The following is a 15,029-nucleotide window of genomic DNA, read 5'->3' as shown; positions in this document are numbered from 1 at the left end:
CAGGCAGATGATAGAGAAAGAGAGAACAGAGTCTCCCCATAAGTCAAGGCTCCTGGTGCTGCCTGGGAAGAGGAACATGTGGACTCACAGACCTGCCATTCATGCCAGGGATATCCTGTCATGACAGAAAGGTTTCAGACAAAGAGTAGTTTACTTATGAAAGAATTCAGGGCCGGGCGCGGTGGCTCACGCCTATCATCCCAGCGCTTTGGGAGGATGAGGTGAGAATTGCCTGGGACCACGGGTTTGAGACTAGCCTGGGCAACTTGGTGAGACCCCATCTCTACAATAAATCAAAAAATCAGTCGGGCGTGGTGGCGCGTGCCTGTAGTTCCAGCTACTTGGAAGGCTGAGGCGGAAGGATCGCTTGAGCACAGCAGGTCGAGGCTGCGGTGGCCGAGAGCGTGCCACAGCCCTCCAGCCTGGGTGGCGGAGTGAGACTCGAAGGAAGGAAGGAAGGGAGGGAGGGAGGAAGGAAGGAAGGAAGGAAGGAAGGAAGGAAATTCAGTTACTCATTTAACAATTTAAAGAATGCCTATGTGTCGAGCATGTAGATCCGGGAAATGCATCACCAAAGTCTGAGAGGAAGGAGCGGTCTGAGGAGAAGCCAGCCGATTCTGCTTTAGACAGATTTAGAATCAGGAGTCTCAAGGAGGTGGGGACCACTGGTCAGCCAGTGGAGTGTGGCGTGAGGGGAGAGGACAGGCCAGAACTCCAAGGACCAAGATGGGGTGGCCAGAGAGAGCAAGCGGTGGCCCAGAGCAGTGACACTGAAATCAGCCGAGAGCCAGGCATCAGGGATGCATCTGCCAGGCTGGACGTGGGGCTGTTCTTGGCACTGCCAGGTTTGCTCATGTTTAAGGACATACAGTCATTGACGATGGGTACTGCCGTTTCCAGAAAACATGCAGCCCCTCTCTGGGTTCCGCCCTCCCCATTTGAACTAGGCAGTGGTGTCCTTGGCCATCCCACTGCCCAGGGTTTTCATCTGTGTGTTTGCTGGGACTGGGGCCAGCTCCCGAAGCTGGCTCTGAGGCCCCCAGAGGAAAGGGCCCCTGCAGGGACAGTCAGGGAGGCCTCCAGGCAGGCTGCGAAGGGAGGGAGGACAGAACGGAGAGCCCTGGGGAGGCTGTTTCCCATGGGAGGCTGTTTCCCATGGGAGAGTCACCATGACTCCAGAGGGGCTGACCTGTGCGCCGGTGCCGGTGCCTGTCAGCCCGTTTGATTCTGCTTTGCTTTCTGCCTGTCCCTATGCCAGAACTGTCACCACCCATCACATAAGTTTACAGCTGGACCCTAAGCCCACACTTCCTCCAAGCTCAGCTGGGTCAGTGTATATTTTTGCCGCTGATGTGCCCCAAGTATCTTAGGCACAGGCTATATGTGTTAGACGCCCCGTTGAGCAGTGGCGAGGGTATTAGCATACTCCATAGGGCAGGACAGGACAGCCTCTGCTGCGCTGTTCTGTTGCCAAGCTCCTAGGGGCGCTTTGGGCTCTCGGGGCTCTGTGCTTGTCAGGTGGGACATCCCTCTCCTCAGAATCCAAAACCAGACTTATGCTCTCACCCCCCATAGTTCTTACTCTCTTTATTAGGGGAACAGACTTTTAGCTAAGAGCCCAGTGGACCCTTGCTAATAGCCAGCACTTTGGGTTCAAGAGGGATGACACACTGAAATGCTTCATGAACAAACTTAGGGTGTTAGAAATGACCCTTCATCATGCCTGTTGCTGGCTCGTCACCTTGTCAGTCTGGCCAAGATGTTGAGCAACTGGATGTTAAGTTCCATCTGCCTTGTGGATATACAGACTGAAGAATAAGTTCACTAGAAGTTGCTGGAAGGGCCTTCAGTTTTCGGAAACTTGGTTTTAAATTTGAGAGCTGGCTGGGCTCGGTGGCTCAGCATGTAATCCCAGCACTTTGGGAGGCCGAGGCGAGTGGATTGCCTGAGCCCACGGGTTCAAGATCCACCCAGGCAACTTGGTGAGACCTTGTCTCTACAATAAATGAAAAAATAAGCTGGGCGTGATGGTGCACACCTGTAGTTCTGGCTACCTGGAAGGCTGAGGTGGAAGGATCGCCAGAGCCCAGCAGGTTGAGGCTGCGGTGGCCGGGAACATGCCACTGCATTCCGGTCTGGGCGACAGAGTGAGACTCCAACTAAAAGAAAAAAAAAAACTTGAGAGCCAGCGCTTGTGTCTGGGTGGTGCCTTTGTGGAAGGCCGGGCAGGTACAATGTGCATTTGCACTGGGTAGGACCAGAAACTGTCCACATCCTGGTGGTGACTGAATACTGTTTGCTGAGTATTTTGAATGTATTTCAAGCACCCAAGTGTATAGATTGCTCAGTGTTTGACTTCAAATCTTTTATGGCTGGGTCCTAAACTTTCTAAGTTTTCCTTTTGCTCACAACCTTCCATTTAGATGTGAGACAGAAAAAGGGACCAGCTCCTTCTTGCTTCATGCTTTAAACAGGTCTGCTACTGCCAAAAGAACAATGGGATCGTTGCTTCAAAAAAGTGTAGTCAGTGTTTCTGGATGCTGCCTCTGCTATCATGCTAATGATTTTTTTCCCTAATGTTTCTTGTTCCTCACTTTCTTCCCCCTCCTCGCTTCCAGGAAGGGTGCCTGTGGCCTTCAGACAGCTCCGTGCCACGGCCAGGGGCCTCAGAGGTAAGGAGTGGACAGGGAGGTTGGGCTGCAGCGAGGGTGGTGCGAGGAGTCGGGGGGCAGTCACAGCCACAGCATGGGCGAAAGGGGTGCAGATGTTATAGCATGGGCTAAAGACAACACTTTGGGATTAAGGCATTGCCTATAGCTTTGGTCCAAAAAGTGACGGGGAGGAATTTTGCCTAGAATCTTGTGCTCGTCTAAAGCTCACTACAGACAGCGGGTTGAGAATCCTTGATCGTTACATGGTCCCATAAGTTGCTAATAATTGCCTTGGCAAGTGTGGGCACGGTTTACAAATGTCGTGGCATGATTCATTCCTACATCTCCACGTTTAATAATGCGAATTTTAAAATAATATATTTTTGCCTCTAAGTTAAAAATATGGTGTGAGAGAAACCAGTGGCTTTATATGTTTATGTGTGTGTGCATATGTGTGTGTGTGTGTGTGTGTGTGTGTGTGTGTGTGTATATATATATATGTTAAATGCATATCCATACACACACATGTTTACACACACACATGGATATAAGATCTATCTCCTAGAACAATAGTTCCCAACCTTTTTGGCATCATGGATTGGTTTCGTGGAAGACAGTTTTTCTACAGACCAGGGTGGGGGAATGATTTCTGGATGATTCAAGCACATTACATTTATTATGCACTTTATTTCTACTATTCTTACATTGTAATATATAATGAAATGTATACGTAATAAATATATAATGAAATATAATGTAAATATATAATGTAATATATATTGAAATAATTATACATAATTATACAACATACAAAATTATATTATAAATAATCATACAATAACTATGCTACCACATACAGTTGTACAATTGAAGTACATCAACTCCCTTGCCACTCACTGAGAGAGTTCTGATATGAGTCTGCCAGCAATTGATTTATTATGGTCTCTGTGCTCTCAGACCTCACTGCTAATGTTAATCTGTATTTGTAGCCACTCCCCAGTGCTAGCGTCACCGCCTCAGCTCCACCTGAGATGATCACACATTAGATTCTCATAAGGAGCGTGCAATCTAGGTCCCTTACATGCACGGTTCACAGTAGGGTTCGTGCTCCTATGAGAATCTAATGCCACCCCTGATCTGACAGGAGGCGGAGCTCAGGTGGTTAATGCCAGTGATGGGCAGTGGCTATAGACACAGATGAAGCTTCGCTCATTGGCTGTGGCTCACCCCCTGCTGTGTAGCCTGGTTCCCAACAGGCCGCAGACTGGGGTTGGGGAACCCTATCCTGAAGAAGCTTGGATGGTGGAATAAATGAGAGGATTTTGTAAGAAATGTACTATCTAGATTCATTTTGGGGAAAAAAAAGTATATTCATGTTTACTTTGGGATATAAAACGTTGTTTATGTCAGTGACCAGAATAAATAACTCCAGAAAACTTTTATCCAGAATCCAAAAACTGGAAAAGTCTAGAAGTCAGAAAGAAAAAAAGATCACTGCTTTATCAGTTTATTTTTTTGGAGTCTCACTTTGTTGCCTTGGCTGGAGTGCAGTGGCACAATCACGGCCACCCCGGCATTGGCCTGTTGGGTTTCAGCAATCCTGCCTCAGCCTTCCAAGCAGCTGAACTACAGGCGTGTGCTACTATACCCAGCTAATTTTTTATTTCATTGTAGAGATGAGGTCTTGCCAAGTTTCCCGGGCTGGTGTCAAACCCACGGGCTCGGGCAATCCACTCACCTCAGCTTCCCAAAGTGCTGGGATTATAGGCTGAGCCACTGAGCCAGGCTCAGATTTTTTTAAAGAAAGTAATTGATAGAGCAGTAAGCTTATGTAAGTAATTAATAATTTGACCCAATGCCTATACTCACTCCAAGTACCGCTGTGCGAAATTATAACTTATATTTGCCATTCAAACTCAGAGCCCCTCCCCACTTTTCTAAATCATGGGCTCCAGGAGCTGTCAGGGACCTGAGAATGCAGGCAGCCCCGTCCCGTCCTTGTAAGTTGTAGATAATGAAGCTGAGGCCTGAATTGATGACTGGATCTGAGTGCTGGCTGCATGGTGTTCTCCACTCTGTGACTCTGTTTACTGCACTCTTGGAGTTACTCGTGGATGCTATTTGAACCCTTGGGAAATGCATACGTGGCTCACACAGTCATTCCGTGGAACCCAAGCTTTCAGTTCCCCTTGTTCAACCATCCTGAATCCACTGCAGTTTGGCAAAATAAATGGCCTGAGTTCTGAGGAATAAGAAAAGCACATTTAAAAAAATATGGAATGGTCTCTCCCTATTTCATTGGGGAAACTGTTCCAACTGGTAAGAACACAGACCAAGCACATGTTTCTTTGATTCCGTCGCATTTATGGTCATCGCTGCGCCAAGAACGTCATCAGGCCTCTTTTCTTCTCCTTCCAGATCATGTATGCCCCGCGGTCCAGGGACAGGTTTACTGCCCCATCCTTCATTCAGAGGGATCGGTTCAGCCGCTTCCAACCCACCTACCCCTACGTGCAGCACGAGATCGACCTTCCTCCCACCATATCCCTGTCTGACGGCGAAGAGCCACCTCCTTACCAGGGGCCCTGCACCCTGCAGCTCCGGGACCCCGAACAGCAGATGGAACTCAACCGAGAGTCCGTGAGGGCCCCCCCCAACCGAACCATATTTGACAGTGATCTGATAGACATTTCTATGTACAGCGGGGGCCCATGCCCACCCAGCAGCAACTCGGGCATCAGTGCAACCACCTGCAGCAGTAACGGGAGGATGGAGAGGCCGCCCCCCACGTACAGTGAGGTGATGGGCCACCACCCGGGCGCCTCTTTCCTCCAGCACCAGCGCAGCAATGCACCCAGGGGCAGCAGACCGCCGTTTCAGCAGAACAATCCAGAGAGCACAATAGTACCCATCAAAGGCAAAGACCGGAAGCCTGGGAACCTGGTCTGATTCCCTCCGGCATGCACTTGAACTGAGGAGAAGGAAACCAGGGAGGGAAGGGGCCGCGCTGGGCCCCTTCTGTGCACAGTGTTGTTCAGTATTACGTGGTACAACTAAGTAAAACCAAATGAGCAAACACGGTCTTTGTTTCTGGTTCCTTTCAGGGGGATTGCACGCAGCCTAGACTGAGACGATGCAAACTTCCATCTGGTCTGACCGCAAACAGTGTTCGTTGAGGACAGGGGTTGGGATGCGGGGAGTGGGCAGGGGGAGAAAGCAGGGAAAGGGATGCTTTGACGGTATCATGAAATGAAACCCACAGAGGTATTTGATTTATTTAATTCCGAAAGGAGACTTTGCAGATAAATGGGGCCAGAATGGCCTGTTTTATAACTAACTGAATAAAGAAGGAAGCATTATTATATATTATTGTGGGGAAGAATCAGCCAGTTTGCTTTTTCCCCCAAGGCGTGGACTTTTATTTTGTTTTAAAAATATGAATCAAAATTCCCATTTTGTGTGCCAAGGTATAAAGTGGGGAAGTTAGATGAATGCAAGGAGCTAATTTGTGTTGTGATGATGTGTTTTAAAAGTTGCACTGTCTTAATGTTTCAAATACATATGAGGGAACTGTTTTACATGAAATTCTATGTTGTCTTTTCACCTGTGGATTGTGATCAGGCCCAAGGAATATCCTGGAGTGTTCCCCAGAATCATACGAGAAAATATATTCAAGGATGTAGCCTACCGTTTACCATTTCACACACAAAAAGTCATTATTGTGCAGGAATTTGCATCGAATGGCAGTGTATCCCTGAAGCATTTAGAGACTTTCGGATGGAAGATAGGAAGTACTGAGTTGCAGCATTTCTAATTTGTTTTGGAGTTACTCTACCAGTCTTAGGCTGCATATTTTATTAAAAATGAACCCAACTGCATTTATGTATCCAGTATCACCTGGCACTGCCCTTATCCTCCAGCAGTGCAGTTTCTTCAGTAATTTAGATTTATTTTTCACTGTAGCATGAAGCATATTCAGATACATACCTTATTTTATGCAATAAATTGTTTAAAATGCAAGGTGGTTATTCTGCATACTGTTGAAACATGTGACTCCCTCGCCCGTCCCCGTGGCCTCTCCTCTTCCCTAGATAGCTCAGTTCAGTTCTGCAAGGCTGGGCTCGTTCGCAGGAGGCTCCCAGCCATCACCCCGTACAGTCCCCCCGGTACTTCACGTGCAAGTGTTGCGGGAGGTGGTGTCTGCTGCTTAGGGAGTCGCTGGAACTGGTGGAAGAACACCATTCTGCCAGTCGTGATGACAAGCCATTGCGTCTTGCCAGGGTTTGCACAGCATTCTACAGGAGTGCTGTGCTCAAAACCTCCCCAAACTCCTGCAGGATTCTACTCAGCCCTTCCACGGGCGTTGAGGGCAAGAACTGGGTGGTCAGTCAGAGAACAGTGGGGTGAGGTGAAAGCGTGACTTAAGAGCACAGGATAAAAGCACAACATGCAGTTAAAATGCAACTAGAATACTCATTTTAAATATTGTTATTCTTAGTTTTAATATGCTTGATATTTACAAACATCCGTTCTTATGTATAATTGAAAAAAAAAACACTCTCTTCTGCAGATGTTAAGTGCTGGCTTTTGTAAGAGTAGCAACCCACGCGTTTTAACAAACACTGCGAGTGGAGAAGGCTTACTTGCTTGTGGTCTGCCATGCAGGGGCCTCTGCTCATATCAAGATGAGCCAGAATGGTGATTCAGTGACTCCGATCTATGCAGCTTTAATGCCAAATCAGCATTGTGTCAGTGTCTGTCTGTGGATCTCAGAGGCGATTCCTCAGTGGGGTAGGTTTGTGCTGCTAGCTGAGGGCTGGAGAGACTGCTCTGAACCCCAAGTCCTGTCTGATCCTGGTCTGCTCCCTTCCACTTCTTATCTTGGTAGGTTGGTCACTGGTCGGTTGGTTTGTTTTGAGGAGTGGAATCTCCATTAGATGCATCTCTTTCACACAGTAACATCCACAGAACTAGTTGAACTCTTGAAAGGAGAGAGAAGATAGACAACCGTTGCCAGCTCCTATCTAAGGCCTTGTGTGGAAATATGTACAGTTGAAGGCCATGGTAGAAGTTCTCAGACCGAATTTAAAGACCAGTTCCAGGGACACTGGGAAGGCCTCTTCCAGGGAGAAACCAGCTCTCAGGGTAGAGATAGGCTTGGGGCCAGAGATGGCCTTTCCCACCACCCCGGAGGTCCCAGGGAGGTCACGGGCTCCTGGGACGTCAAGCCTGTGCCTGAGAGAAGCTGGGGACTCTGTGACACAAAGTGTCTCCTTATCTGTCAGGTGAAGATGAGAAGACCCTTGTCCCAGACAGACTGCACTGGTGGGGACTCGTGCTGGATCATTGATCAGGTAGCCCCTCAGATGCAAAAGTGAGAAATTCGCTAGTGATTTTATCATCCAAATCTTGCTGGAAGTTCTGGTAAAGCAGGTGAACCCACTCTGTAGCTCTAGCTCAAAACAGTTTCACAGTTCCTGGTTTTCTACCTGCTAAAAGAATGAGCTCAGAGCAGAGGCTTATAAGTTCCATAGTAATTTTGCAAGTATATGAATGTTTTGCAGATGTCTGCAGTATTGGCTAATTATTCAATTCAGTTACCTTTAATTGTCTTTCCGAAGAGAGGTTTCTCCCATTCAGCCACCCTAGAGAATAGCCTTTTAACTTAGTTATTTAACTTAGTTATTCATATCAAACCGTGAATTTGGAAGGTCTTTGAAGCCGGACCACCATAATGAATTAGTCTAGCCAAGGCCATAAATGGACTTAATAGTCAATTTCCCTTCAACACAGGGAAAGGGTGATTTAGATCAGTAGCTTTTCTAAAGGTTGTGGCTGACCTATTTGTGCTGCCATTGCCTCGTGGCTAGCTCAGTGTGGAAGACAGCGACTGTGAAGACACAACTTATGTGGTGGGACCTACCGGTCTTTCAAGAATCCTTTAAGCTTATGGAACCTGAGGGTCCAGTTTAAAAAAACAGTGGTTTCAGCAGTCATTGATAGGTTTATACTCTTAAACTATCCCAGCACACTGTGGAATATTTTTGCAACAGAAGATTGCACTGTTGGCAAGAACATCTGGAGAGAATGAACACTCTGGGCATCCCCCTGTCCCCTTTTCCAAGGGACACCCAGGAGCAGGAAACCCAAGACATCTTCAATTCCATATACAAGAACTGTCTTCCAGCATATATTTGCTGATTCCAAAACTCCAGTGTTCTTTAAACACTGAAGTCACACTTCATGGAAAAGAGAGTTTGTGGAGCAAATTATGTGTTTAAACCTATTTTTCATGTCCAAAGTTGACTGATAAAAATCTTGACAAGCATGCCCTTCCCCTGTAAACCCCCCGCCCCACCACATGGACACATGCCCAATTGACAACAAATTTCAGGGTCATGGAGGAGAATTTTTAAAAGTCACGAAGATTTATCATGAGGACTCTACTTCCATTCACCGAATTTTAGCTCAAAGTTATGAGGAAACAGGGGCCCTGTGTGACCTGGGAGACCTCCCAACACCCCTGTGGGACCTGGTACACAGATGAGAAGTTGGAATCCCCCTTTAGTTCATGTCCATAGTGAGAAGGGCTCAAAAGGAAGCACTTTTAGAAAGCTGCTCTGATCTAGAAAAATCCATTCAAATCCTCGCCTTCCTCTCTGACAAGGGTGGTCCTTTATCTTCTGTCCACTTGCTCTTCTTTTCGGGAGGAACACAGCCCTTCAACTATGTCCTCAGGCCAGATGCTGCTTGCTAGCACTGAGGCCTGCAGCACTCGTCCCCTACCCCTCCTCCCACAGGACAGGCTCTCCTGGTATTGGTCATGTGCTCGTGGGCTCCGGAAGACTTCCTGCCAATGTACTTCAGGCAGAGCCAGGAGCCTGACCACCCGTGCCATCCTTGCCTGGACTCACCCCGTCTTGGTGTGTTTGGCGTGCTGGTGTCTGCTTGTTGAATTTTGCTGCTTAGGAGGGTGACAGTCACCGCACTTGTATACCATTGGTTGTTCTTAAAATGTCCAAAGCTCCAAAGCAGAGTAGGAAGAAAAAAACTGGGAAGGAAACTCGGTTTCTGTTGACTTTGGCTCCTCTCGCTTGAGTGACTGAAGTTGGCGCCTGGAGCCAAGCCTTGCCCCAGCGAACATGGCCTGCAGCCTGCTCCCGCCCTGCACTGGTGTGCCCCATGCTTTGCTTAAGAGTGAGAGCCAGACTCTCCTCATGGTGAATGTCATGCACTTGGCATATTGAGGTCAAAGGACGTCACTGGATGACCGGATGACGAGAGGAGGCCCTCTCCGTCTCAGTGCAAGAATGCTTGATCTCATGGTGGCACACCAAAGTCACAAGGCAAGACACTTTGCTTTCACCCCAGATCACAAACACTAGTTCTCAGTGGCTGCGTGACTTACCTGTTTGTCGATTCCACCGAGGCCATGCCGCCAGCTGCCAGCACCTGTCCGGAGATCACAGAGAGGTGAACAAACCACGGAAAGCACCCTTAGCCTTGTAATAGCTGATATTTTTTAGGAGTCAGTCTCTCAGCCTATCTTCATACCCAACAGGCTGTGTCTTTTGCATAGTTCCAAGTTTATGTTCCTGCCAGGGTTAGACAGCCATTTGCTCGCTGCCGCTGCTGCTGCTTCCCGAGCTGGATGCATTAGGAAGCTTTTGTGTGTGAGTGTAGGGTGGTCTTGTTCGAAAGCGATGTCTTCCTTCATCCTTTTCTTTCTTCCCTTGGCGTGTGCTTGTTTCTGTGTCACGTGAAAGGGGGTTAGAGCTCTACAGAGGCTTTCCATACGCTATCTGTGCATATTATCTGTAGATATCCCTATCGCGTCAAAGAGATCTGCATGTCAGTTTCCAAGCAACTAAGGTGCCTCACGCTGATTTCAGCAGATGTAGGAACCAAGCCGCCCCCTCTTGCACTTGATGCTCCCACCTTTGTTGTGCCTCACTTAAAATGGTGCTTTTTCAGTTGTCTGTCTTTTCTTATGTTTTTATTTGTAAGGTGCTGTATATAAGTTGAATATATTATGCACATATCCTACCCAATGGGTAGAACACGAAATTGTTAATACTGTAATATAATGTATAGATACCAATTTTAACAGAAATGGCATAGAATTTGTGAATGCCTACGTGCTTCGTCCTCTTTTGTAAGGAAATTTGCAAATGGATGCATACAGATAAAAGTCTATGTAGTTTATTTTCCTATCAAATATCAATATTATAACACAAGGGAAAGAAGTCTAAACAAACAAGCAACAGTTTATGACCAGCGTATACATAGCAATTGAAAGTTGCATCTTTGCTGTGAACAGACTTTAAAAAAATAATTACAAAAAAAAAAAAACCTCACAGCTTTTTGGTTGCCACTAGACGCTTCTTATTTTAATCACTTTATTAATGCTCAGCTGGACAAGTGTCATTGTATTTTAGTCGGGGAAAAAGAAATGTTGATTTTTTTTAGACTTGCTTTATGGACAACAGACATTATCTCCTGCTCTAGTAAAACGAAGGCGTCAGTCCTCAGTGAGAAGTGCACGTTTTTGTTGTGGTTAATATCGCAAAACTTGTATCAGAGTAGATAATGCAACCTGCAGCAGAGGACTTTATTCAGCTACAGAGGCATCTATGACCATCTGTGTCCAAGTCTCTCTGTGCCTTTTTCTTTGACAAATTGAAGCTGTGGAGCCAATGAACTAACCGTAGAGCTTGTAGGGAAAGAATACCTCAGGAAAAACAAATCCACATAAAGGAGACCCTGCTCTTAGACAAAGTGTTGTGTTGTGGGTTAGCACTAGAAGAGACTTGGCCGTCAGTCAGCCAAGTGAAGAATCTTATATCCATTTCCACTGGTGTCCTTTCGTAATGCCGACCCAAAACACAAACTAGATTTTGACATCAGAGATGACATTTTTAGTTGTATGTTAAGTTATGCCTCTCCTCCTGCTTGGTTTGTGGTGTTTGATTGTGATCTCTGCATCTTTCAGATATTCTAATTTCTTTTTAAAAGAAAGGCCTATAACACGGTGTTCATTAAAACCACTGTTGAAGCTTGGGTGTGGGTATCCTTTTGAGTGTTGTCCATGAAGGCAATCCGCGGAATTTTGCCCTCTCTGATCCATATCATCAGCTTATTCTGCCACCAGGGGATATTTATTCTAACAAATTCCAAATGTTTTTGTTTTCTCCATGGTGAATGTTCTGATTTTGAAAATCACGATAGAATCATAACATCCAGACAACAAGTTATGACCGATTATCCTTAAACTGAAAACACCTCTACAATGCAACTCTTAATGCTGAATGGATTAAAAGTCAGCCCTTCCCTTAGTATCCATTTGAGAGGACCGTGAGAAGATAATGATCTTGTGTGTTCTGGGTCCCATGTGTCGGCGCCATCATACACCCCAGGGTGCACCCTTGGTATTCAGCATTAAGAACCAAGGTTCATTACTTCAGAAACAAAGCTCCCTCCCCTGAGGTTCATCCTTGTGGGAGAACTGGTGAGCATGAGAATGTTCTGGACTCAGAGGTACTAAAATTTGTTACCACATCATTGCTTCCTTTTATAGAACTAACTGAGGCTTACATTTTATTGTTAATGATACTGGTTCATTTTAACATGCTTGTTGGTATGTTGCTATTTTTTCTTCCATGGCTTTCAAAAATCACACTTTCTAATTGTATACTTGTCTAGTTTAAAGCTGTTTTAAAATATGTACAATACTATTCAAGCATTTAGTTCATTTAATTTTTATTATAACGCAATCTACTAAAAAAGTACAACTGTTTTTGAACTTTTCAATAGTTGGTTGTTAGCTATGATAATCAGAAGTCATTAAAGCCTTTTTTTAAACAAACATTTGTGCTTTCAACATAATTTCCAGTTATATACAGAAAATATTTCCAGCTGTCATGTATCTGCCTCTTTTAACTGAGCAATGGTGGTGTAGTCTTAGACCTAAGGTCTGTGATTGCAATACTTTTAAAGAAAGATGTTGCTCCAAGTGCTGTCTGTTAGTTATGAAATCAAATTTTTCTGCTTGTTCTTAATGCTGTGGTCAAACCATAGCACAAAATCATTAAAAATAATCAGTGACATACAGTTGTCCCTTGGGTTTTTGTTTTGTTTCGTTTTTTATCTTTTAGCAAGCTCATGTATGGGGGGAAATGATGTGCATTTTAAGAGCTATCTCAAAGAAAACACTTCTTAGGGTTCTAGCTAGACTTTCCATTTAGCTCTTACTCACTCTGACCTTTCAAATCATTACTTCATACTCTGCTGTACACAACTCTAGTCAGATCACTTCATGATTCTTTTCTCAGTGCTAGGTTCTACATAGAATATTCAGAGATGACCCTCAGGTCTTCTCATGGGAAGAGTCTCCAGGAGAATTGCTGACACCGAAGACTAGAGGCCCAGGGAGGACTTGCTAGTTGCCTCAAAGTTTTTGGTTGGCTGTTACACAGAAACTGAAGTACTCAGCTCAAAACGTGGATGTGATTTCTAACATGACAACTGTTCAACAATGGAACAGCCTTCCTCACTGTATTTTACAATCCTTGGCGCTGGAGGTCTTCAGTCAGCGATAATGTAGCAGAAAGACTCTACATTTCCTGCGTTGAGGGACTAGAGTAATATCTCTATGCTCTAAGTAAGTAATATATGGGTTCACAGATGACATGATTGTATATGCACAGAACCCCACACAATCTACCAAACTACTAGAGTAAGTTAATTAGCATGGTTTTGGGATGTACAATTTATTTTTGCATTTCTATATGTTTGTAATGAACAAATGGAAACTGAAATTTTAAAAATACCATTTAAGTAACTGTATAGGCCCCAAATTCTAGTCGTATGCATATTTTAGATGAAGGCTGGGTGCAGTAGCCCATGCCTACAATCTCATGGCTTTGAGAGGCTACTTAAGAGGCTAAGGTGGAAGGACTGCCTGGGCCCAGGAGGTTGAGGCTGTGGTGAGCCATGATCACGCCACTGCACTCCAGCCCGGGGAGCAGAATGAGACCCCAATTCAATAAGTAAATAAAAATTCTGAAATAAATTATTTAAAATTATTTTGAAAAGTGGGTTAGAAAAGAGTTATAAGAAGGGAAGAGAACAATAAAGTGATTTATTTCCCTTAAAATAGCAAATGGTTACAAATGAACCACACCATACTCTTGAATAAATTCTGTCATCTCTTAATTTAGCAGACTACTGTAAACTTACTCCTGGAGAAAGAAGAAAATTCTGCACAGCAGGAATGAGAGGAGTCAGGGCCTGGGATTTCTTTTCTTTTTTTTTTTTAATAAATTTTTTATTTTAAAGATGTACGGTACAATTTAGAGTTAAGTATACAAATGTTTATTATGCAGGTACCCTTACTGAGGAGGTTCCCCCCCCCCAGGGCTTGGGATTTCCTTTTTTTTTTTTTTTTTTTTGAGTTGGAGTCTCACTCTGTCGCCCAGACTGGAGTGCAGTGGCACACTCCCAGCCACCGCAGCCTCGACCTGCTGGGCTCCAGCAATCCTTCGGCCTCCACCTCCACCTTCCAAGTAGCTGGAACTACAGGCGCATGCTACCACACCCAGCTAATTTTTTAATTTACTGTAGAGATGAGGTCTCGCCAAGTTGCCCAGGCGGGTCTCGAACCCGCGGGCTCAGGCAATCCACTCACCTCAGCCTCCCAAGGCGCGGGATTACAGGCTGAGCCACCGAGCCCGGCTAGGGCTTGGGATTTCTACTTGATGTTTTGAGTCTGTAAATTCTGGGGCCAGTTTGTCAGGACAAAGAATCAGGGCCCCTCCCCCTCCCCTCTACCATCAGGAAGCTATACCATCACTCTTGCAGCTGTCTCCATTTGGGTTCCTCTGAAAGCAAGGTCCGAATCAAGGGTCTGAGAGCTGTTCCAGAAGGAGCATGCGGGTGAGCAAGAAGAGAGAACAGACAAAATGTGCATGTTGTGTCCGTTTCCACTACAGGCAAAGGGAGTTCGGCCATGTTCTGTGAAACTGTGCAGGCTGTGCCTTTGAAGGACAGGAGGCTGGGATACCTACCCAAGAACATCGACGCCCACTGATGAGATTATCTTTCAGCCAACCGCCTGTGGGCTGAGCAAGCTCTGGACTTCAGAAAAAAGGATAACTGGTACTTGGAAGCTGCTGTGCCCATGAAAACTGTCCGCCCCAACTGGGAGAGTGGGGAGCCAAGAACACTGGCATGGGGCTCTGATGAGTCCGTGACAGTGCAGACCCTATGGGTCTGAAGTGGGTCCTTAAAACACTAAAGAGAGACCACCTGCAAGCGCCAAATGTCTGGACCTACTGATTTCTGCTGAGTGCCTGATGCCTGATGCTCCCTCCCTTAATG

At 45.8% G+C, this 15,029-nt stretch overlaps 1 protein-coding gene across 6 annotated transcripts in view; it reads left to right on the top strand.

Moving 5' to 3' along the window:
- LDLRAD4 (low density lipoprotein receptor class A domain containing 4) overlaps positions 1-12,757 on the top strand; it is a 269,988-nt gene extending 257,231 nt beyond the window's left edge. For 4 of the 6 annotated variants that reach the window (XM_008071472.2, XM_021719252.1, XM_021719254.1 and 1 more), the window contains 2 exons: positions 2,619-2,672; positions 5,070-12,757. In XM_008071472.2, coding sequence (XP_008069663.1) covers positions 2,619-2,672; positions 5,070-5,600 — 585 coding nt within the window. In that variant the 3' untranslated portion in view covers positions 5,601-12,757. The remainder of the gene's footprint in view (positions 1-2,618; positions 2,673-5,069) is intronic. The other 2 variants (XM_021719255.1, XM_021719253.1) reach the window with 1 other exon arrangement.
- Positions 12,758-15,029: the final 2,272 nt, after the last annotated feature.

The sequence above is a fragment of the Carlito syrichta genome, unplaced genomic scaffold, assembly GCF_000164805.1.
Source record: "Carlito syrichta isolate Samal-C Ts95f unplaced genomic scaffold, Tarsius_syrichta-2.0.1 Scaffold314337, whole genome shotgun sequence".
In the NCBI taxonomy this organism is placed as follows: domain Eukaryota; kingdom Metazoa; phylum Chordata; class Mammalia; order Primates; family Tarsiidae; genus Carlito; species Carlito syrichta.
This window is presented reverse-complemented; position numbering and strand designations above follow the sequence as displayed.